Source organism: Liolophura sinensis, chromosome 3 (assembly GCF_032854445.1).
Source record: "Liolophura sinensis isolate JHLJ2023 chromosome 3, CUHK_Ljap_v2, whole genome shotgun sequence".
Classification (NCBI taxonomy): Eukaryota; Metazoa; Mollusca; class Polyplacophora; order Chitonida; family Chitonidae; genus Liolophura; species Liolophura sinensis.
In genome coordinates, this window is record NC_088297.1 from 7,865,277 (window position 1) to 7,890,511 (window position 25,235).

Consider the following 25,235-nt stretch of genomic DNA (forward strand, 5'->3'; position numbering starts at 1 on the left):
GGGAAACCCACGACCATCCGCAGGTTGCTGGCAGACCTTCCCACCTACGACCAGAGAGGAAGCCAGCATGAGCTGGACTTGAACTCATAGCGACAGCATTGGTGAGAGACACCTGGGTCAAACGGTCCTTTAAGCCATTTGGCTTGCTTGGACCTGTAAACACACGGTCCAAATACTAGTTTTAAAATGGAGGTGGTGCACGCTAGTTCATTTGCATAAAAAGTTTCTTTCGCTTTAGCAGATTGGCTCATTAACACCTTGAATACAGCTTTCGCTGTTTCTGTGGCCGGGTTAAGTCAGTGGCTTTGTCATGTGGGTGTCAAAAAGTTTCTTACGCTTTAGCAGATTGGCTCATTAACACCTTGAATACAGCTTTTGCTGTTTCTGTGGCCGGGTTAAGTCAGTGGCTTTGTCATATGGGTGCCGGAGGTTGGTGGTTTTCCGTCGGCTCCTCCATGTCGTGTAAAAATCGTTGCGTCACTGGAAGTTGAGTTCGTCAGTAGACTGCCAACGCACATTGGTTTATTCCCGGCTCTCCGGTTTCATTCGACATATATATAGGACATATATCGCCGTCGTATAAGTGAAATATTCCATATTTATTCCAAGTATTGCATTGTGTGGAAGTGCCATGGTCAAATTCAACAATTTTAAAACGGAGGAAACAATGTTCCCTTTCCTTTAGATTTAATTTAACAATGACACCATGTCAGTATGTTCAAAGCCGCTTTGTACACGTCGGCCATTTAATTATAACGAAAAGGAGAAAAAAATGTCAAACTACATTAAATGAAGTTATACCTCAGTAATTCCACAAATTTTAATCATTATGCACTTTTTTTTAGAAACTCAATTTCTTTCCACTGCAATCTACTCCATGAAGCGCGTCTATAAATTATTAATAAAATTGTACACTTATCATAATCTAGTTATGATCTTATTTCCAAAACAGTTTAATTCTTTTCAATCTTCACTTATAAGGGCAGGATAAATCTTGTACAAAGTATGAAACATGTGATCATTGAAAATTTTAACATAATCCTGCCCAGTGAATGAATGACGAATGACGTCACAGAATCATAATATCCGGGAGAAGTTCGGAACGAAGCAGAACGGTAAAGGAAGATGGCGTTCTTGGACTTGACAGCTTTTTCACGACTGCTCGTTTTCGTTGCTCCCCTGACGGTGGCACTTGTACCTGTTTTACGTCACGACGAACAACAAGAGGCAGGTAAGAGAGATATCGAATTTGTTACGAAAATGTAGGGAGAAAACTCAGATACTAATTGCGAGAGATCTGGTGATTTATAGGTCTTTTAAAACATTTCAGATTTAGTTGTCTAAAAGTTTTGAAACATATGTTATCTGCTGCTGAGAATTTCAAACTTAGGGATTTTACGGGGTATGGCGTAACCCAGCGAAAAAGATAAATAAATGAATGAAGAAATATACAAACATTTTCATTATTAAATGAATAAATAAAACTCCAAAGTTATAGTCATCTTCCTTGTTCCAAAACCGAAAGTCCTTGAGTAAAAGCGTTTCACGAACAAGTGTAAAAATTTTGGTGTAGATCGTGATATTACGATTTTTAGTTATTGTGAGAATGTTTTCTTCAATCTTTTCCGCTCCTCGTCATATTTAAAATGTACATTTATGTGTCATTTAGTGAAAAAATATTGAACGAAATGGTCCACAGCTCTTTCGAATGAAACACGCTTAAAACATATGTACATTCATGTAATTTCTTTCTCACTGAAGCAGTTAAAAATCTGGTTAAGCTATCAAGCGATAAAGCTGATTTATTGATTTATCCAATGCTCGTAAACATTTTGACTTAATGACACGTTGCTGAATGGATATTTCTAGGCCGATAAGTAGGTTTCTTCAATCGATATTCTCAGAAAGAAAATGTGTCCTACTTGAATTTTGTACACGTGTACGTATAGCTCAAGATATGAAACGTGATGTGTACTATGGAAAGGTACACAGTGCGCGTGGTAAACGTTCAAATGTATGCACACAAATATGTGTATATGTGTACTAATTTGTACACAGTTGTTAATAAAAAGTACTTCTACAGAAACAGATGTTTAAATTGGTTTTAAAATGTTTCTGTCCTTCGGAAAAGATGTCTGGTACCGTACGCAAGTCAGTGTCGAATTTGTCTCTGTCAGAGGTATTGGCAGGACCACACGATGCAGGAAACGAAAGCCCTCTAACATATAATGAAGTGCTACTTTATTAAGCAGTTTAATTATCTCAGAGCAACGTAATGACCCAGGAGCCTCTCGCAAATGCTGTCGCTGTGAGTACAAGTCCAGGTCATGTTGGCTTCCTCTCCGGCCGTACGTAGGAAGGTTTGCAGCAACCTGTGGATGCTCGTGCGTTTACCCCGGGCACTGCCCGGTTTCCTCCCACCATAATGCTGGCAGCCGTCGTATAGGTTAAACACCAATCAGATAAATAAATGAAATAAATAAATTATCTTAGATCAGATAAGTTCGTCAATGATTAAATAATTTACTTTATCCTAGACTTCATCAAGGCTGATGTCATATTCATGAACAATTTACATCGGACGAATCGTCATGCACGTGACAGCTCGTCGGACCTGCGCGTGGTGATTCGTATCCATAACGACAGTCTCCACCTAGATTTGACGAGGACATTCCACCTAGAGGATCCCATCATTGTGATGTCAACGGAGGAGGGAAAGTTAAGGAGGAGCCAGGAACCAGAACTGCGGGTCAGTTCTGTCCACACCGTGAATTATTTAAAGAGTCTTTTATACCCTGTGGAAGAGTTAGGTCCGAGCTAACAAGTAACTTATAGGATACCGAAGTAAACGTGTTCATTTATTCGGCCCAGGAACAATCATATACCCATCTTGCCTTTCTGGATTCCTAAGTAAACGTAAAATCTCGTAGAAAATATAAATATTAATTAAATTAAATATATACTCTCCCAAAAAAGAAACGCAACATCCCCCCCAAAAGATCAATCATAAATTCTTCAAAAAATTGGCGTGATTGAGACATGACAACATGATCATATTATAATGTAAATGTACGATAATTGAATTTGAACACCAGATAGTGTCTGTTGGTCACACGTGACTTAAGGGTCGGCCTTTGTGTAACGCTGCGCAAGGGATTCGTAGAGAAAAACTTAGGACAGTTGCACCTGCGAATCATGCCGTATTTTAAAGCGGATTTAATGGGTATAAAAGACACATAACCGTTCCGTTGAATTCAGTCACTAAGTTGCTTCTCCAACCTGCCAAGATATGCCAAGACTAGACACCGCTATCCGGAACATCGTCATTGGTCGACTCCTCGCCGGTGAATCACAGAATGCAGTCGCTAGACTTTATCATGTTCACCGGAGCACGATTTCCCGGCTCTGGCAACGGTACCAGCAATCCGGTTCAACAGCTGACCGTCAACGTTATGGCCGACCTAGGGTCACAACGGCAGCCCAAGACCGTTACATCCGGTTACTTCATCTCAGAAACCGAACCGTAACAGCAACAGAAACATCATCAAATGTCCCAGGTCTCCGACGAATATCGGCACAGACAGTCAGGAACCATCTCCGTGAAAACGGCTTACGTCCCAGACGTCCTTACTTTGGCGTAGTACTGAGACAACAGCATCGACGCGCAAGGGTACGATGGTGCAACAGATTAAGGGACTGGAATCTGCGAAATTGGAGGCGAGTCTGGTTCAGCGATGAATCCAGATTCATGCTGGAGAAAAGAGATGGCCGTACACGCGTCTACAGACGCCGAAATGAGAGGTTCGCAAGGAACTGCGTCCTTGAAGTCGACAATTTCGGTGGAGGAAGTGTGATGGTGTGGGGTGCCATATCATACGCCCGAAAATCTCAACTGGTGCACATCCCAGGCAACCTTAACGCCGCTCGATACAGAGATGAGGTTTTGACGCCACACATGCTGCCCATAATGGACCTTCGTAGGGAAGTTTTTCAGCACAACAACGCTCGGCCGCATACAGCTCGTGCTACGGTTGACTTTCTGGAGAACCAGAACGTAACAGTGCTGCCCTGGCCGTCCAAATCACCAGATTTGAACCCAATAGAACATTTGTGGGATGACTTGGGAAAACTCAGCAAGAAGTGCTGCAGGCTCTTGACCAAGAATGGAGAAGAATTCCGCAAAACCGTATTCGCCGATTGATCATGTCTATGCCGAGACGGATTCGCGCTGTGTTACGGGTTAATGGTGGGCATAGCAGATATTGACTTTGCAGTGACGTCATCTGAGTGCTATGGACTTTAATGTGATAAATTTTGACATTGTAATTAACTTAAAAGTCTGAACAACCAGTGTGGAAAATTTCAGTGTGATGTGATGCTTATTTTTGTATTTAAGATGATGTTGAAAAATTCATATTTGGATAAAACGAATCGGATGTTGCGTTTCTTTTTTGGGAGAGTATATATTATGTAGTATGTTCTGTACACATTTAAGAACACGACGTGTTATTTTGTAGAACACCTGAATACATTAAAATTTCTTATTTTGGGCTCGTAACAACAACTCGTGCTCATGACGTATATACACAAAATATTTATGAAGGCCATAATTTTTTAGTCGCCACTAACAAGTCTTAAGCTATTGTCATATGTTTTTAAATATTTCTACATTTCAGGATTATTTACTTTACCAAGATGTACAAAACGGAGCGTCTATACTGGTACATCACATAACTGACCCCGACAATTCCCGAACATTACGATATCTGGTGAGAATGTTGATCACTGTTAATAATAATAATAATAATAATAATAATAATAATAATAATAATAATAATAATAATAATAATAATAATAATAATAATAATAATAATTATAATAATTATAATAATTCTTTATTTCACACTGAATAGTCCAGATTACAAACTAAGGGAAAAAAGAAATATAAACATGTATAACTAATTTTCTAGTATTTTTATGTAGACAAATTACTGGAGACTAAGGAGTAAATGGTGTCTTTACAGATTGGTCAACAAAGGATGTACATGTAATGATAAATTTGATTTTTTTTTGGTTTTCTGTATACGAGTTTAGCCAATCCATATCTCATGCAACGGTATCGTTTTAGAGCAATGTTAGCTATGTCAGCTGGTGTGTAGTGGATACTATCAAGTATTGGTCGGCTGACAATGGGACCACGGAACGATCTTAGACTTGAGCCAAAATTTTAATCATTGAAGATTTGGTGTGTTTCTTTCTGTTATTTTAGCTGAAATTTATTTGACGATAACTTACCCATAATTTACATGTACGTAGTCCAGGAATATTTTGGCCTTGTTTCGTAGAAAATTATTATTTTAAAATTATGTGAACTTTTGACTTAAGTCTAATGTCGCTTCGTGATTCCAGAGCCGGGTTAGCGGTGGACAGTTTAACAAAATAGTGTCAATTTTTGAAGGGCAATAACGTAGTAATATGATATTAACAAGGTCTCCTGTTGAGTCATTGTCATTACTGCTTTTTAAGGATAAATATCATTGAAAATCTCGTTTACTTAAATTAAATGTGGAAGGAGGTCACGAGACAGAACCAAGCTCCTGGTCACTTTCCCTTGCTTCGGTCTCTGTTGGCATCCGCGTTGTTTTTTTTCACCCTTAAACCTGACAAGTACTCATGTCCTATACGTAAAATTTCCATGAACACGGCGCAAAACCTCATTCACAAAAATAAACACCCCAAAAATTAATTACGTTAAATATGCCTCTAAGATTATTTGTTTTGCCTTAGCTTATGATAGTAACAATGACTGATTTAATTGCAGGAGGGTATCTTCATTTATGAAGGGGTGTTGTATTGCATCTACCCTTTCTCCAGAAACTTTACCCTGGGTGAAGGACGAAGCCATCGAGTTTATCCAAGCAGGGCACTTCTATCATTTGGGCAAGACTACTTCATTTCAGGTATATTGGAGTGCTATTACAAAACTTGAAACTTCGAAAAAAGTAGTTCATATGGATTTTTTCATTAATGGATTAATCCAAGCAAACCAAACATTTTTTTTATTTGTGAACGGTTGTGTCCCCCTTGAAGTCTTTTCGTTTCATTTGATACAATAATGGTTGCCAGTGCACAATATACAGACAACCTTTTCGGCTCTAGATCCATAGATGTTTTTTATATCCTGTAATTGAATGTTCATTCATGACTCAGGCATCATGAAGAGGGTAGATTATGGTATGAGTTTTTCATGAAATATCCCAAAGTCAATATTGCTCCCAGCATTATTCTGTTTATCCAATATTTATTCACCCTCAGTTCAAATAAAGTTATAAAAGGGAGATTTCTTCTTGGTTAACATACACTATTTTGGGGTCAAAGGTACTGGAATGGCAGTACAGAACAACTTCTAAGTAAAGGTACTGGTCACAGGCTACAACATCTACAATAACTAACAAAGAGTTAAAACAAATCGTATATCGTGCTAGAAATAACGAATGGCGTGACCTTTATTTGTGCAATTACATCAAACTTGGCTGATATACTGTTTACGAAGTTTTCAGGAAACGAAACATGACGGTTTCGAGTGTGACGTCGTAGCACAAATAATTGTGATGTCACACGTGATGTTCTTGTGCTATTCGAGCACCTTGATGTCACACTTGCTTAAATGAGTTGTATATTTCGCTGTCATTTACCTGAGAAGTCAAGGGAACAATTCTCATATATTTACGTCTTTGGGACGCCCTGATAAAAACGTCTAAAGCAGTCTTTTTAGTAGAGAACTTATCCATACTATGTGGACACAACGTCTCAGAGCATGGCGTGGGCGCTTTTTGTTGTACAATTTGGCGTTTATCATGGTCATTAACTTCTCCTTGAAAATCTAGACCAGTGACGCCTTTTAGCAAATTAAATATTTGCTCTTATTTTAAGATCACAGCAACTGATATAAGGTCGTGCAAAGTTTTCAACAAGTCATGAAAACAGGGTACCTTTGTTAGCTGACAGAAGTTGTTCGTTTGAATTCTAACATTGTGATCATTATTTTTGGGCGTCAAACTGACCCGTTTAACTTTACGTTCACCCGCAGAGAGTTAAAACTGTCAGTAATGGCATCGCTGAGAAGAGATTTTCTTGTTCTCTTAAGCTTAAAAAAAAAACAGCTTCTCTCCAACCTCTTAGATAAATGGATCTTTCCAAATTACCCACAACCTTGGCCCACGCTTTCGTGTGAACACAGTTCAAACAATATGACTTTTATGATGAAAACCAAGTAAGCCGCTTGTGTTCAATGACGTTCTAGTCTAAGTAAATACTTCTGAACTTCTCTAGGTAAAGTGAGATTCTTTCTTGTCACGAACAGGTGATTTTTAAGTAAACATACAGGCTCTTTTTTCTGAAAAGAAGAGTTTACGCTGCGCATTGATTGAATAACTGCTTGTGTTATTGCACTACATTACAGTCTCTCTATCACGTGGGCCCTAGACAGTCTTGGATTGTTCAGACCGTCTTTGTTTGCACAATTCAAGTACACAACATGGTGTGTATGGTCTAAGAACGGTGTTCAACACCAAATCAAATACTAATAAATAAATAAATGCTTGAACTACAACTAACACTTCGATTTACATCAGCTGCTTTGAAGCTCCATGGAGAAGTCGGTACCCAAATTCTCTGTTAACAAAATACCTTGGGATGTGTAACGTTAGGAAAACTTTCTTACATCACTTTGGTTGTGGTGTACATTTATACGTGTATCTATTTGATTGGTGTTTTACCCCATGCTCAAGAATATTTCATTTATACGACGGCGGTGGGAGGAAGCAGGGCACAGCCCAAGAAAAGGTTTCCAGGCCTTCCCACGTACGGCTGGAGAGAAAGCCAGCATGAGCTGTGCATGAACTCACAGATACCACATTGATGAGAAGCTCCTGGGTCATAACGCCGCGCTGGCGTGCTAACCACCTCATCCGCGGAGCCCCCCCCACCCACCTCACCCCCCACCCCCTTTGTGGTGTGGTGTCGCTAAATTATGTCAACTGGCTCACATTATCACATTGCCGATTATGTTTCCAGATAGGTCTCCTAATCCCAAAAATCGTGTTTTGAGTAAGAGAGAAGTGACATCACCAACTCAACTCGAGGTAGAAATGCTGATCGTCGTTGATTTTTCCATTTACACCTTGTGAGTAGCAATTGTTTGTTGTCATATTCTCAATTCAGTCGAGTTTTTTTATTATATATACAGATAAATCATATATATATATATATCCGATTATCTAGATTATATATAAGAGCGTTATGATTTTCGAGTTTAAACAAAGATTTGGTTCTTTTTTTTTTCTTTTTATTTTTGGTATTCTCATTCAATGTGAATTTCTGTGCACATTTTTTATGTTCCAGTTGGTTGAATCAAGCTGGAAATGATACGGATTTTGCCGACAAGCTTCTGCGACGCTATTTTGCGTTTCTCGTTAACTCGGTGGGTTTATTAAGGATTTCGTTCAACATTTAGTACAATAAACAGTAAATGTGCAGGGGAATCCGTGGCTCGGTTGGTTAGCGCGCTAGCGCAGCGTTATGACCCAGGAGCCTCTCATCAATGCGGTCGCTGTGAGTTCAAGTCCAGCTCATTATGGCTTCCTCTCCAGCTGTACGTGGGAAGGTCTGACAGCAACCTGCGCATGGTCGGGGTTTCCCCCGAGCTCTGCCCGGTTTCCTCCCATCATAATGCTGGCCGCCGTCGTATAAGTGAAATATTCTTGAGTACGGCCTAAACATTAATTAAATAAATGAATAAATGTGCACTGCATTACCTGAAGGACAAGAGAATGTGTGTGATTACTGACCTGGAACGTTCATTTTGGTGATGGCTGGTGTACGTCAGTTCCGACGCATAGATTTTACGTTTTAAGTTTTAAAAATTGATTTAATACCGTGAGATAAAATGAACTTTTTTTGTTACAGTTGTGTTTTTATTTATTTTAAATTCCATAGATTGATCTCCGCTACCAGAGTATAAGGGAGGATGACATGTCATTAAGAGTGACTCTATCTGGACTATACACAGCGAAAGTAAGTACATCTATATGTACATAGATGTCCTCTATGTATGTCCTCTTCATTTCTGTGTTGAAAGGAAAGCTTAAAACGTATACACAATATTTGTTTATAGGTGAGTACAAGAGAAGTAAAAAGTCGCTGTGAGATAATTAGACCTTAAATCATTCATATCCATGTCTGGACTATACAAATATTGTAATATGTCTGATATATTGTATCACATGGCGTTCAATAGCAGGTTACCTGCGGATGATCGTGGGTCTCCCCCGGGGTCTGCCCGGTATCCTTCTACCATAATGCTGGCCGCCGTCACAGAAGTACACCTTATAAACAACACTGTTGTTTTTTGAAAACTGAAGAGGGAAGAATCGTGTGTGTTCATATCGAAAAATGTAAACTAAACGCTGTTAACACAATGTTTTGCGTGCGGAAATAACGACACTAACTGTTATAACTGCAGTCTTCAACTGTTTATTTAAAGGCAAAGAACACACTATAATGAAGTATGTACGAGATGAAAGACCATTAAATACAAAGTAAAACACCAATGAAATAAATAAATAAGTGAATAGCAGGTTTTATTTATTTATTTGTTTATTTATTTATTTGATTGATTTTTAACGCCGTACTCAACAATATTTCCGCCGACGATGGCAGCAAGCATTATGGTGGGAAGAAAACGAACAGACCCCTGGAGAAACCCACGACCATCCGCAGGCTGTAGACAGGATTTCCCACGAACTTCCGGGTTCGTTTTAGCAGGGCCATCAGAATTATGCTAATTATGCTAATAAATGCTATTATGCATTGACTGCTTCAAATTCTCTAGCTAATAAATGCTCACTGCGATTTATGCGACTTCTGGATAATACGATACTGACATTTTGTCAATGTTGACCTGAGGCTGATTTTATGCTGTGTCGCTTGTAGACTGCAGCAGACTCCACGTGGACCGAGACCAACAAGACAGCGCCCCCTAACAGCGACAGTCGACCAATCATTGATGGACGCCAAGTTCTCAACAATTTAATTAATTGGCTCAAGCATTCCAGTCATAGATCATTTCTGGACTTTGATCACGTGATGTTGATAACAGCGTAAGTCCGCATTATCATTCGCTGATGGTGTGAAGAAAGTCGGATTAGTGATTTAATCCACAACAAAATCTAAATCGTTTGATGGCAATCATCAAAACATTTAGCTAGAGCGAAATAAGCTTTATATGTCCTTATTGATTTCGTACATTTATTTTTTTTTTGGAGAATTTGGAGTACATGGTCCGCTTAGAGAGCACGTTTGTTGTTTGCTTTTGCCAGGGCTCATGCTTATCTACCTTTTATACTCTTTAGAATGCGTTCGTTAAAGATCAAGCTAGAGGTAGTCAGAAGAATTTATGTGAATACAGGAGTTAACACCTTTACGTTTGGAACGTAAATCAATACACGTGGTGCTACTTGACAACGGAATAAGCTGGGTTTGGTTGTGTGGGCACTGGCTTAGCCAATTCTAGCTCTTTACGGCATGCTGGTAGTCTGTTTAAGTTACAAAGATTGACCTATTCAATCTTGAAATGTTTACTATTTTAACGGTATACATATTTAAATAATATTATTTATTTAATTGATTGGTAATTTACGCCGTACTCGGTAATATTTGACTTATACGACAGCGGCCAGGATTATGGAGGGGGAGGAAACCGGGGGAAACCCACGACCATCCGCAGGTTTGCTGACAGGCTTTCTCACGTACGGCCGGTGAGGAAGTCAGCAAGGGATGGACTCATAAGATGAACTCACAGAGACCGCATTGGTGAGACGCTCTTGGGTCACTGCGCCGCGCTGAGGCGCTAACTCCCATTTAAATAATGTCACAGATTTATTAATATGACGGCAAAAGTGTATTACCTATTTCAACTTTTCTCGCGTTTATGTCTTACCAGGTACGATATCAACAATCAGAGAAATGGTGAGTAATGCGTATGTTTGTTTATTTATTAACCTTTGTCTCACTGGGCTAGGAATATGTGGTAATGTATATTAATGAATGACAATGCGCCACACTGTAAATGTGATAATGCGCCACACTGGAAATGTGATAATGCGCCACATTGTACACGTCAGTAAGCGCCACAATGTAAACGTGATAATGCGCCACATTGTAAACGTGATAATGCGCCACATTATAAACATTACAATGCGCCACATTGTAAATGTGCAATTTGTAATGCATTAAATGTTAAATCTTCGGCAAACAGACGAGGTACCCTGTGCTAAAGTGATGTTGCAGGTGCACAAAAAATAAGCCTTAGTTGTGTTGATGACAAAAGGTATGAGGCAGGGAATAGCGGTTATATAAAATTGAGCGATAAAGGAGTGATGTAAATGTGACTTATGTAGAGGTTTCTTCTTTTAGAAACTGGAGTGGATGTCTGTCTCTGTATAATGTCGCCAATGAAATCACTGCTTTGTAGCGGAACTTCTAAATTAAACAATTATGGTAAGCTTCCACAAAACAGTCAATAGATTGCCTTACATGTTGGAATCTATCACTGTTAACTTATACGATAAACAGATGTCTTCTCCATACAAGTGGTATATACAGCTGGTTTTCTTGGTAGTCGTGGTTTCGCGGAATTTAATGTACTGAGACGCCGCTACCAACAGGTTCGCTAATCTAAATACTGTTACCTTTTTTGCTGCACAACTCTACAGTTTATAGGAGAATGTGTACAATATCATGTTGATAAAACACTTCTCTGTATCACATTAAAACACTCCCAAAGTCTTGTTTCAGGTTCAACAATAAAACAACAGTTTATAAAAAATAAAGCAAACTTCATAAGCTCAATTATATGTATATGTTCTGAGGAATCGCTTATTAGTTCATTGCTTCAAGTATCTAGTATGTTGTGCAGTACTCAGTACCGTCAGTCCATGTGCACTAAACCATGTGCTGCGCGATACCTAGTACCGTCAGTTCATGTGCACTAAAACGTAATATGGTATGTATCGTGCTGTTACGGTCTGTATTACGGTACTATTAAAATTATGAGAATTTATTTTAAATAGCTGTATTTTTAATCTAACAGTTCAGGCCCCTGAGACTATCTTCTCATAGCCCCTTCCCAGACCATCTCCACCATTTCTACAGATTCAGTTGTATTTATATTTTCTGACAATGAGGGTGGAGCCAACGCTAAATTCTAGGCTTCTCGCTGGCTACAACAAAATATAGGCGGTCGTGTACGCATGAGGAAAGCATGGTGTAAAAATCACTACCTGACAAGTTTCTGTAAAGTTTGATTTGACACAGAAAAACACTTCACATCTGTCAAAGTTCACCCTAAACAAACTCGCTATAATTTTCTACATCGATAGGTAAAATTGATCGGACGAGACCACAATGGTTGTTCTCCAAAGTTAGATTAACGAAAGATCGGATTGCAGACAACATTGCGCCAAGGGAAACGCTGCCGTTAGAAACGCTCGTTTAAATAGTGGATTTCCTTTGTTTAAAGCGATTATAGAAGAAAATTTACGACTGCAGATAAGTATAAACTATACTATAGAGTTGTGGAAGCTAAGTTATATTTCTTGATATGAAATAATTTCGTGGTTCCGACTTCATACCTGTCGGTAAATGAAGTTCGCTGAAACATGGCGGACATCGCTCGATAGCGATGTAAATATTCACCTTTCGAAACTTCTATACGCTAAACAACAGCGAATTACAGCTTCATATCTTAAAAGAAAATAAAACATACTTCGATATATTTAGCAACAGTGTCGAAAAGCATTTTGCATACTAGTAAGTAGTTTGGTAGAAACTTACGTCAAAGCTATGCAAATGTTCACAGGGGAGATATTAAAGAGGCTCACGAGTGGTGGTTCTGTTGAAATATCCCGTTCGCCGTGAGGCTCCATACGGTTACAATATATGTAATGCAAATATTAGCGACCCGCCTCCCGCCACACTTAAATATAACTTCCATCCTGTTGCACTTTTGTGTGAACACCATCTCTCCTTTTATGGAATGGCTGCAGTGTAGTTTACAGGAAATGACCGCATTTGTAAAATACATATAAAACGTACCCCCTTATGTAAAGGTCGTGAGCTGTAGTCGTTTGTGCCATCTTTTTAACCAAAGTTTATATGGGTGTCTAATGTGTCAGAGGCTTCTAGTATAGCACGCTATAGATTGCTCGACCAGCGAGGGTCTCGTCATACCAATATATCTGTGCATTTTAAAGATATTTTGACATTTTTGATTCAGATTTCGTTTGTGTGTTTTGTAGGACTGGCAGAAGTGGGTACTATATGCACAGACTTAAGTGTATCTGCCGTGGAAAACACGTTTGATTTTGTTGGAGCGTTGGTCAGTGCACATGAACTTGGACATAGGTAGATTGATCTAGATAAATATATCCTTATGTTAAATGTTAGTTAATCTGATGAATGTCAACTTAATGCAAACCATACATTGTGGTTATGATTTTTATTTTTAAATACAGTTACAACGTACAATTATGTACCGGCTGCGGTGGTATAATGGATAGACTCTCTGCCTCCCAAACGGCAGACACGTGTTCAATCCCGAATAGAGTCAAACCTACGATCTTGTAATCTTGGTACTACCTCTCTGGGCATTCAACACTAGGAAAATAACCCCAGTTATGTCAGTATATTGAGACATAATGGTGTCTGGTGTCTTTGGCATGGCATAAATATGCCGGGGCCTGTTACAACTAGATACGGTCGTCATATGACTGACATAACATTGAAAGCGAAGTTAAACCCTTATCAAACATATAAGCAAGCTGTTATAATCAGTCCCAAATAACTGACTCGATACCACTTGTTCACGTTCCTGTATTGTTGCTTTGAAAATGGATCTGTCATATGTTTAGTAAGTTATATTATATGTTAATAAGCTTCAGGGACTTCAGATGTATTTATTTGACTGATTGGTATTAAACGTCAGCCTCAGTAGTTGCTGTACATTTCACTTATTCGTCTGCTCAGAGAATCAAGGATGAAGGATACCAGAATGTCCAGAGTGTACCACTCGCCATTGGCTAGTAACTAACTGTTTAGCTTGTTTAGATGTCTCACACGTGACACACATATTTTCAACGGCGGAACGAGTTCAAGATATGCCATATACGAGCTTCATGTACATGTGGGACCACCCCAAGAACTCTTGTTGTCTCTTGACGGCTCATTGTCACCAAGACATGTAAAGGACTATGGAGCATTGACAACCAATGAACTGAAGTCATCTGTGCATATCTGAAGAAGGACGTATACTAATCGTAGAATGTACCTTCGGTTTTCAGCCTTGGAGCACGTCATGATGGCGAGGGCAATATCTGCAACAGTGAAGACGGTTTCATCATGGCTGCTACCATAAACCCAGGAAATCCAGCGATAGGTGTAAACCCCTGGGCGTTTTCCGCGTGCTCCATACAGGACTTCCGGCGAATCGTCGACAAGCTAAACAGGTATCCACAAAGTGTAAAAGCTCAGTACACACTATATTTATTAAGCGAAATGGAATAGATCTACAATCGTTACTATACAAATACGAAGGCTACCTGTATCTTTACAGTATTTACTTACGTTCAAACTGACTGTACCATTACAACCAGCTGATTCATGTTTGACTGGTGATTGAACAGCAAAGTGAGATAATGATTTATGTTTTACAGACGTTGCCTATGTAATTATGCAAAACTGTTGGTAGACTGAAAATGAAGACAAGAAAAGAGCTCTTGACCTACAGGAAAATACAATGTAGCTCAAACGTCTGTGACATTTCATTGTTTAAATACACTGTTTGTTCCTCAAAGAGCATGGTTTACATGTTTAAGTAGCAAATGCTCACTTTATGGCCTTAGGCTTAGGTGCTACTGTAAATAGCACAACAAAGTGTGAAAAATGAAATGCTTGAGGATTTGTCAAGCAACGGACTCGGGTAAAAGACATGGGATGAGAGAAAACAAACGCACTATGGTCCTGGTTTTAGTTCCGTTTGGGTCCCATTTTTTAGTTCCGGTTTAGTTATGATCAGTTCAATAAGGTCATTTCTCACTCCAGACTGAAAACCTCGTCACAAACTTTATTTTGCGGTAATAGTTGACTGCCCACTTTCACCAAGTACCTACGACTAGTGAGAATGAGGGTATGAACAGTAAATAATGTGCGCGATGTTGCGTACAGCTATACTAGTATATGTAGTGTTTGAAACTGGTTGAGCTTCTCTTACATCTGTTAAATAATTTATATTACAATGTATGTGTATTTAATGTCCAGAGAAAATAACAACTGCCTTCTTGTACGAAATGTTGGCGATGCTCCGATCACTCCACCTAGCGAAGCGCTCGGACTGTTTTACAGCGTGGACAAGCAGTGTGAACTCTCATTCGGAACTGGATTCTACTTCTGCCGGGTATCTTCCGAAAATACAAATTCATTTTATTTAAAGGATTCTGTATATGTTGCTAACTCATGTGTGCTGGTATGATTGACTTTAAAGCACAATCTCGCTCACAGACGACAATAAACTTTTCCTTGATTTCTCATAATTGCATCAGTATTTTCAGGTTATTATAAATAAATCAAAATGAACCATCGAAAATTTCTAAGCAAGCGTAATATATATATTATATATTATTAAGTCTAATATATGAACGAAAAAATTAACAAACACATTCACCTTTCATTGAAGGGAACGGTGTCTTAGTTTCTGTCGTAACTGCATAAACGTGTCTAGATATATTATGATCTGCAGTCAGTATCTTAGGCCGCTTTCAGTTCATTGTAACTATCAAGTATGGCCACATATGTATTTAACATATGTTTTTTATGGAACGTTATAATGTAACTATATATAGTTACAGTCAACTTAATAGCCTAGGTTAGCTTTGTGAAAAAAACGAGCCTTATCAACATAATCATTTAATTCCATATGCCGACTCTGTGATATTTGATGATATTTAACACCCATTTAATAAAACCTGGTGATGGTGTTTCCTTTCCTGTTTAGTCGCCAGATGTTCCATTACGTGGTATATGTGATGGAATGCAATGCTGCCACCCCTCTAAGAACGGATTGATCCTATTTCCGGCAAGGGGGACAACCTGTGGGAACAAACGAGTGAGTATGAGAATTAACCAGAAATATATCACTGAGGTATGTCCCCATTGTCCAGACTGCGTTACATCCATTTCTCATTGCAGGTCTTACGATGCGCAACTTTGTGTTCATATATAGAGCTTTATAAAGAGCTAAATCGCTGAGTTCTCTCCCCTTGAGGGCATTCAGCCTGGGTCCTTATATCAGAACACAGTACAGTATTGTTTCTCAATGTTTGGTTTTATGATGCGAGAGTTTATGTACCAATTTATTTAGGCATTGTAGTGATTTTCCAATTGACTGTTGAAAAGTACATACAATGCCATACAATGCCACACTGTCCCAGTTTTGTTGACAAATCGAATATCGCCATTGGTGATATCGCTGCATGCATGCTAACCGCCCAATACACTCTGATAATTGATCTGTAAAATAGACAGAATACTATAGACATGCATTTCCGAATGATGGCAGAATCGATCATACTATTTTTACAAACCAATAGCTCATATATGACACACTTGTTCCGTTATTCCAACAGAATACTTTTATTGATATAACGTTATGTGGTCCATAATATAAATTTATATTATAACCATACGTGGGAAGGTCTGTCAGCAACTTGCGGATGGCCGTGGGTTTCCCCCTGGCTCTGCCCGGTTTCCACCCACCATAATGCTGGCCGCCGTCGTATAAGTGAAATATTCTTGAGTACGGCGTAAAACACCAATCAAATAAATAAATAAATAAATAAATATTACAATTTATAAGTAGCATGATCTACTCTAACATCCCTTAAAAAGCGTTAATTTTGACAGAATAGAATTCAGAATGTCCTTTGGCATTTATCGTCCACATTTGTACTTTCAGTGGTGTGTGGGAGGTATGTGTCTGCAAGATGAAGCGGCCCCCGAAGTCGACGGTAAGTACAGGCAGATATCCTTCGTATAATTATGCATCAAATGCAGAACACTGTATTATGAGAGTCGGCCGTATCGATAAAGCCCTCTTTGTGTCTGAGGAAACATGTGTCTGTTCTGTGATAAAGGCTCTGAGAAAGACAAACAGATGAGGAACTTGTAAAACTCAGTCCAATTTTTCGCCCAGTGTACATTTACTCTTTGTGTGTCACACCAATAAAATACGCGAGCATTCCATCGTTAGAGACAGAAGGCGATTGTTTTCACTGCGGTTTAGACATAATTGAGCAGTCGACCAGTGTCCCATTTATCCGCTTTTTTTACACATTTATGTCTTCAGACTTGCTACCATAATTACTATTGAGTTCTGGTTACCCAGACTGCATTGTACCAATGTTTGGATTAAGGTGGTGATGAGAAAACATGTCTAAACGTCTCTAAATACTAAACGTCCCCAAGATTCGCGAAAAAAGGCACAGCCCGGTGCTGAATTCACGTCCGGGTACCTTGTTGTCTACCTGTTAAAGTGAGATTACTTGACCTTTCCTCGATCAAATGGTCATAATTATACTCCGATGAAATATAATATTACATTCTTTCTGTACATGTGAACTCGTAGCATATTCAACAGTTTCGGTTTTCTCGTGACAAACAGAGTCATGTCCCTTTGGTGATCAGCCGGGCCAAGTAGTAGACGGTCAGACCTGCGCACAGCTGATTAGCCAGTTTCCCGGGAAGTGTCATTCGAGAGATGCCCCCAGGCTATGTTGTGGGTCTTGTCAGATGTACTGCAACGGAACCAAGGGTAAGTAACGGTCAACATTATCCCTAATAATTGCTCATAATTTTCCCAAACATTTTATGCCCAATAAGCCTTGTTGCTCATCATGCCTAAGCTGTAAGAAAGCAGCCATGTTGACATAGGTTGACAGCCAAAATCTGGACTTTCCTATACCGGCAGCTAGAACAGGAGCTTAACAATGTGAATTGGCAGTCACTCACTGCTTTATTACTACCTGGACCTTGTACCCTCCTGTCGAGAATATCAAACCTTCATCAGTAAACTCAATCCATACCTGCCCAATTTGGACCATTTCCATTATTCCATTATTGTCTTAGCAAACTTTCATACTAAACACGAGTGGCTGAAAAAGACTTCACACTCTAAAATGCACAGAATTACATACCCCAAATCGAAACAGATGTAATAGTCTCCTGATTCCAGTAGACTCCCCCCACCACACGTGTTCCATATTGTACTTGTTACCAACAAGAAACGTTGCAGGAACGTAAGAGACATGCACATCCGAAGCTTTCGTAACCCTCTTTTATTTTGTAGACAATTGGGTTTTCTTTCATCTATGTTACACGTCCACCTGCACGATAACTAATGGTACTAGACATTTGTAAAGTATTTTATTCATGAAACATGATTTATGTGGATTATTTTGATATCTGCTAATTTGCATGTCAATATGCGTAATGACGGCTAAATGTTAATAACTGTAAACGTTTATCCCTGTGGCACTGGGGCGAAACGTGAACCGATGTTTACAGAAGGAATGCCGCGCGCTGGAAGCGGGACATGCGCTGTGCAAAACAATGCACGTGCAGGCATGCTCCAAACGCAGACCGTAATGGCTGATAACGGGTAAACGGTGATAACTCGGGCCTCGTACGCTAGCCACGTGAACTTGTAGGTTAATTCAGGGGTAAACCACCTATCCTTTGTCACTGGCAGCAAACGTAAAATTATATATTTATTTAATTATTGGAGTTTTACGCCGCATTCTCCAATATTTCACTTATACGACGGCAGCCAGTTTTATTAGTTTGAGGAAACCGGTTGAGCTCAAGGGAAACTCACGACCATCCGCAGGCTGCTGGCAGGCCTTTCGACGCACGAACGGAAAGAAAGCAAGCATCGACTGGAATAGAACCAAAATCACATTGAAAACAGCAGACTTTTGTAGTCAACACAGTATTTGTTTTACTTGTGACAACAGAACCTTTTAAACTCATTTTCAATCTTATTTCAGGCTGTGAGTGCGGAGATAAAAATGTGAATTGCCGCAATATGCCGAGAAGACTATGCTATCAGAACGCTGACACTTGCTGTCAGACATGCCATCCTGGAAACCTGACAGGTTAGCTTGACTACACGTGCAGGTCTCGTTGAACAGGAGCGCCGTGCCGTTGTTCTATTCATTTGTCTGATTTGCATCCAGTATTTTTCAAAATGCGTCTTTTAAGCCAATGAGTGCACTGCATTTGCCGTATATTTGAATGGTTATGTTAATTGGTGTTTTCATTTTTTGTAGAAAGGAACCTAATGGTAGGCAGACAAGAACTTTACTGCAAACGTCACCGGTGTCTGTTGATGCAATATTGTAGCTTGGAAGACGTGGCTTAAAATTTTTAGTGCCTAATGTATTCATTGCTCCTATTGCTTTTTTATTTTTTTGTGGCACGATCTTACAGCATTGTATCTGTGTTTGTTTTAACGCAAGTCTTTGAGAACTGACTTTGTGCTTGTGACTTTGTGACTCTTGTCACTTTACTTCTGATAGATTTTTTTTCATTTAATAATGTACATGCCTAAAACACAGCAACATACACGCCATGTCTTAAAACAGAACGATTTCAAAAGGCAATGATGTTATTTGCAAAATGCTGTGTTTTCATCACATTACAACTACTACTGTATGGGTGCTACCTAAATGTTGTCGTTCACACTATATGAGAGCGTTATAATCGTATGATGTAATGTGAACACAATACATTCACTGTATTCACAGGTTGTGAGTTCGGCGACAGGGGTGAAGTTTGCGCAGGTGCAGATTTTAAGAGACAGCAATGTTACGACAATAACGATTTGTGCTGCGAAACATGTGACATGCTGAAAGATAAGGACAACGCTGGTAGGCCATTCAGAAGTCCTGTAATAAATGACTAGCGCTGAGAAAGTAAATTACAAAATTCATATTACCGCGAAATGCTGTGATGCAGGGGCCATAGTTACTACTAATCGATATCTCGGTGTATTGCAGGCTGTCTGTAGTAAAAAAATATTCTTCAAGAATATCCCCATGTGGTCCTGCTGATACATGTATAATCAAATATAGTATAAAAAAACAATTGGGCCTTTCTCTACTGCCTAGATCTTTGTATTTCGACTGGAGTTTCGAACGTTTTGTTCTTATCAAGGAATGGAGTATAACAATTCGCAAGGCTTTATATATGGGCATGTTTCCAGGGAATAAATGGTAGAGTGTTAAGAAAGACTTAATTGTAGATCGTAAATTTACGCCTATATTTAAATAAATTATCTTTGTATCTACATTTTGTCCATGTTGATTTCTTTGGACTGTTTTTCAATCCATTGCAGTTAGGGATTTCTTCTTAAATATTTGATTCTGTCGAAATCGACCTGGAGAAAACTCAAAGCAATTTTAACCATGTACAGACCTGCTGTCAACTTTATTGACATCCCTTTATTCGACTATCCCCGCCTGTATCTGAAAGCTACAAAAATGAACACGATCTCTGCTCGATGTTTCCATTTCAGAATGCCCGTATGGAGATCGCCCCGGCTGTGAATCAGCCCTTCTTAATCCATGTGACTGTCTCCGCGAGGATGTACGAACCCTGTGTTGTGAATACTGCTCCAGCATACCGCTGATATCACCAGAAGGTCAGTTACCATGGTCTGCCAAATTTATGTCCTTCTACACTCAGATAGAGTGAGTGAGTGAGTGCTTGGGGTTTAACGTCGTGCTCAACAATTTTTCAGTCATATGACGACGAAGGAATCCTTAGGGCATATGTAATGTACCTCCTGGTTGCAGGACGGATTTCCACCGCTCTTTTATCTAGTGCTGCTTCACTGAGACGACTTACCGAAGGCAAGTAAGGCGCCCCGCCTGAGCCATTATACTGATACCGGTCAACCAGTCGTTCCACTATCCCCTTCATGCTGAACACCAAGCGAGGAAGTTACAACTTCCTCTTTTAAAGTCTTAGGTGTGACTCGACCCAGGATTGACCCTAGATCTACCTCTCCTGAAGCAGACAATCTACCAATTATGCTATCCGGGACGGTCACTCAGAATGCCGACTTTCATTCAAGATCAGCACAATTGTCCCTACCTGACTGCATTTATATAAATTAATTACTTTAATACTAAGTAATAAATTATTGAAGAATTACAAGATAAAATAATGTAAGAATGGAATAGGAATAACTTTTCCTTCAGAATGCCTCTGCTATGACAAAAGTAAGAACTGCTCGGAGATTCCGAGTTACGCCTGTTACCAGCCGACTGTTCCGGACAAATGCTGCCGAACGTGCCAGGAATATGAAAAAGTGTTGAATGGGAAAACATCGTCATGTGACGGTAAGTATATAGTAAAGTTATGATGTGGAGGAGCAGGATACATGGACTAAATGATCAATTTTATGGCATTTAAAATTTACAGTATTCTGCACCCAAGATATAAACTGTGTTAGGAGCATGTATGTATTTGCATTATTTAATCTTCTCTTTCCTTTCCGATTGTACGTGAGAATTCCTGTCAGCAATCTGCGGATGGTCGCACGTTTCCCCCGGGGTCTGAGCGTTTTCCTCCTTATTGCTGGCCGTCGGCGTATAAGTGAAATATTCTTTAATGATTCGTAAAACACCAATCAGATAAATGAATAAATAAAGAAATAAATAAAATCTAACCAGTGATAATGATTTTAAAAAATAAATCTGAAAGAATAGGTAAATTGAGTTTTTAATGTTACATGAAGTACATTTTTAGGTAAAGTAAAACTGAATAACTATCAAAGGACTTTGGGAGCTAGTGTTAAACGTTGTTTTAGAAATGGATCTTGCGATTATCGACGTGGAACGCCCATTACGGACTACGAATGGTATAGGAATGCCGGACATGGAATACAGATGACGTAGTTAAAGTTGAGAATCAGAGAATCAGAGTTGCTATTTGTGAAAAACTGATCCAGAAGCAAATACAAATAATGAGAAAGAGCCACCATAGTATTATGGAGTCTGCAATTTGAAGCCCATGCGCAGCTAGTTTACCAGTAAGATTTTACTGAGATTCGACATTTTCCCAGTAGTTTTGTCCTGGGATATAAGATTGTTATTGTCATCATAGATCTAGTCTCTCGACATTAAATCATTGTTAACACAGGTTATCAGTGGACAGTTGGCTGTCGTTCTCCATGGCCTGACCTTTGTTGATCAGAATGGCCTGGACCCCTGAAACCCCTTACTACCTAGGCGCATAGCATTCTGTGGAATATGAAGTCATCCAAACCAGTTCATTAATGCGTATATATATCACAGGAGAAAGTTTTTCTCCCGCTCGTATGTAGGTTACCTCCCTTGAATATCGTGCATATATATATATATATATATATATATATATATATATATATATATATATATATATATATATATATATATATATATATATATCCCCGGCTCTCAGTATTTGTGAGCTTTGCCAGCAATGAGCATCGACAGCGCTCCTGTGGTCGTTTGCACGGTTTAACGTTGATGACCTCTTGACTTCTACCAATACAGTGTGAATAGCCGTACGTACGTAACACGTGGAAAACTTGGTCAGTACCAAGGCTAAAGCACGGTGTTTAATTCTGCACGCTCCGATTCCCTCGACCCACCAAAAGTGACCACCGCCATATAAATTATCAACTCATGGGTATGGTTTTACACAATAAGCAAATAAATAAATGTATAAACGTGTGTAGATTTTGTTAACTAATACGCTGGTTTGTGTGACAAACTGTGCAGGCTGCCGATACGGAAACCGCCGGCCAGACTCTGAGTGTGAGAAGCTGGTCTCCAGGATGGAGTTGTGTTATGATCCTGAGAACGCCGCGCTTTGTTGTCAGACTTGCTGCTCCCTGAGAAATGAGTCCCTTACAGGTAACCATACAATAGATAATAAGTTAAGGTGTAATGCTTAACGTATAGTAATGTGGAAATTTGTAAGTGAATAAAGTGAAAATCTGCCATGTGGAAGTTTGTAATGGGTAAATATATAAACTTGTGAATATGCAGATACAAAATGTGTAAATAATGTATTGTGTATATGAGTGCAAATTTTCAATGTGTTATTCGTACGTGGGAAGGTTTGTCAGCAATCTGTGGATGGTCGTGGGTTTTCGTTGGGCATTGCCCCTCTTCCTCCCACCATAATTCTGTCCGCCGTCGTATAAGTGAAGTATTCTGGAGATCGGCGTAATACACCTATCAATAAATAAATAGATGTGTTATTTGTTAATATGTACAGTTCAGTGCTTAACATGTCCAGATTTCGATCTGCAGTCTACCTCCCAAAGGGCTCATCGCATTTTTTTTCAAGAGACGCCCCGAAATTAACATCAAAATATTTCCTCTCCGTGTCTTAATGATACTTAGGTTGTGAGTTTGGTGACAGGAATCAAAACTGCAGAGGTATTACCGCGAAGCGGCACGAATGTTATGACGTTGAAGACGTCTGCTGTGAGACTTGTACTTCTCTAAGGAATTTGTCAGCTCCAGGTATGCCTATAAGAATTACGTGTACGTGTATGAGTTAAGGACACACCCTTATGATTACGTGTACGTGTATGAGTTAAGGACACACCCTTATGATTACGTGTACGTGTATGAGTTAAGGACACACCCTTATGATTACGTGTACGTGTATGAGTTAAGGACACACCCTTATGATTACGTGTACGTGTATGAGTTAAGGACACACCCTTATGATTACGTGTACGTGTATGAGTTAAGGACACACCCTTATGATTACGTGTACGTGTATGAGTTAAGGACACACCCTTATGATGTTTTCGAAACCAGCGAAGAAGTTTCTGTGTGCATATACACAAGTTTTGGTCAACTGACTAACAAATCTAAGTCATTCAACTGAGCTAATTCAACTCAGAGAACTGAGTCATAAAACCAGATCAGCTGAGTCGTGAAAGACTCCTGTGAGTTTTCTGACTAACCAAGCCTGTCACCAATATAACCAGGTGAGTTTCATGACTCGGCTTTCTGAGTTGAATTAATTCAAATTGCATAACTCAGATTTTTTGGCCAGTTGACCCAAACTTTTCTCTCGGTGCGGCTTTGCAATAGCTTTATTATTTCTTATGCCTTCGATATTCTTTATTAAATATCCTTTCTGTCTTCCAGCAACCTGCGGATGGTCGTGGGTTTTCCGAGGCCTCTGCCCGGTTTCCTCCCACCATAATGCTGGCCGCCGTCGTATACGTCAAATATTATTCAGCGCGGGATAAAACACCAATCAAATAAATATATAAATTTTAGCAAAATTGCGTATCGATCTGTTAAAAGTAACGGTGAACATAATTTAATCTCCGGTGATTTTTCTAACTTTGGCATATGTATTTTTGCTTGTGTGTTAGCCCAGATCAGCATTTTGTTTGCTACATCTGAAAACTGGCATTTCATACGGCTTTTAAACTCACAATTGAGTCTTGAACTTACAAGGCTACGTAAATATAAGAGCCCCATCTAGACAGCTATGTCTTAGTTGACGTCCTAATTTTGGCCCATAACATGGCCCCATATTTTATGTTCCTTAAACCTAGAGATAGCTAACTGTTTCCTCTCTCGAATATGTGGGCCCAAACTATTTGACCATACCTATACGTTAGGGAATTCCGGTATAGCGGTTATAACCGTGGCTAACTGGGGTTTGATCTTGATTTTAGTTTTGGTCTTTAGTCCTTGCTCCTCATATGTTTTTGTTTGCTTTGTAAGCCCCGTCTTTGTTTAGCCTAATTCTTCTAATTTTGAGACATCTGATCGTCTTCTTTTATCTAATATACATACATGCAATTGTAGCAGAGAAACAGAGTTTCTCTTTTCTTACAGGGTTAATCCATCTAATGAACATAGCAATATATTTACTTCCCTGAAAAAAAATTAAAGAAGAGTATAATTTTTGCATTTAACACTGTACAAATATCTGTTCTAAAATTAGAAGAATTGCTGTACTTCTTGATTTCCTCCCGACAGGGTGCGAATACGGGAATCGTGACCAATGCACTGATGTTATGTCACAATGTTACC

At 39.2% G+C, this 25,235-nt stretch overlaps 2 protein-coding genes across 2 annotated transcripts; both read left to right on the forward strand.

Moving 5' to 3' along the window:
• Positions 1-1,096: 1,096 nt before the first annotated feature.
• Positions 1,097-8,427, forward strand: LOC135463301 (uncharacterized). Its single transcript, XM_064740561.1, has 4 exons — positions 1,097-1,231; positions 2,538-2,749; positions 4,677-4,769; positions 8,404-8,427. Exons 1-4 carry the CDS (start codon positions 1,126-1,128, stop codon positions 8,425-8,427), a joined length of 435 nt encoding a protein of 144 aa, XP_064596631.1. The 5' UTR covers positions 1,097-1,125.
• A 1,690-nt stretch (positions 8,428-10,117) lies between these two features.
• Positions 10,118-20,074, forward strand: LOC135463302 (A disintegrin and metalloproteinase with thrombospondin motifs 1-like). Its single transcript, XM_064740562.1, has 9 exons — positions 10,118-10,160; positions 11,003-11,028; positions 13,359-13,464; positions 14,400-14,564; positions 15,364-15,511; positions 16,109-16,255; positions 17,069-17,120; positions 17,774-17,923; positions 19,917-20,074. Exons 1-9 carry the CDS (start codon positions 10,147-10,149, stop codon positions 20,072-20,074), a joined length of 966 nt encoding a protein of 321 aa, XP_064596632.1. The 5' UTR covers positions 10,118-10,146.
• The last annotated feature ends 5,161 nt before the right edge of the window (positions 20,075-25,235 follow it).

Bases quoted from the DNA above. Each gene is read 5' to 3' on its own strand.
- LOC135463301 (XM_064740561.1), top strand. From the start codon at position 1,126: ATGGCGTTCTTGGACTTGACAGCTTTTTCACGACTGCTCGTTTTCGTT. The intron at 1,232-2,537 runs GTAAGAGAGATA...ACTTTATCCTAG, and splicing joins CGACGAACAACAAGAGGCAG to ACTTCATCAAGGCTGATGTC. The intron at 4,770-8,403 runs GTGAGAATGTTG...TTTATGTTCCAG, and splicing joins CCCGAACATTACGATATCTG to TTGGTTGAATCAAGCTGGAA.
- LOC135463302 (XM_064740562.1), top strand. The intron at 13,465-14,399 runs GTAGATTGATCT...TTCGGTTTTCAG, and splicing joins GCACATGAACTTGGACATAG to CCTTGGAGCACGTCATGATG. The intron at 15,512-16,108 runs GTATCTTCCGAA...TTTCCTGTTTAG, and splicing joins CTGGATTCTACTTCTGCCGG to TCGCCAGATGTTCCATTACG.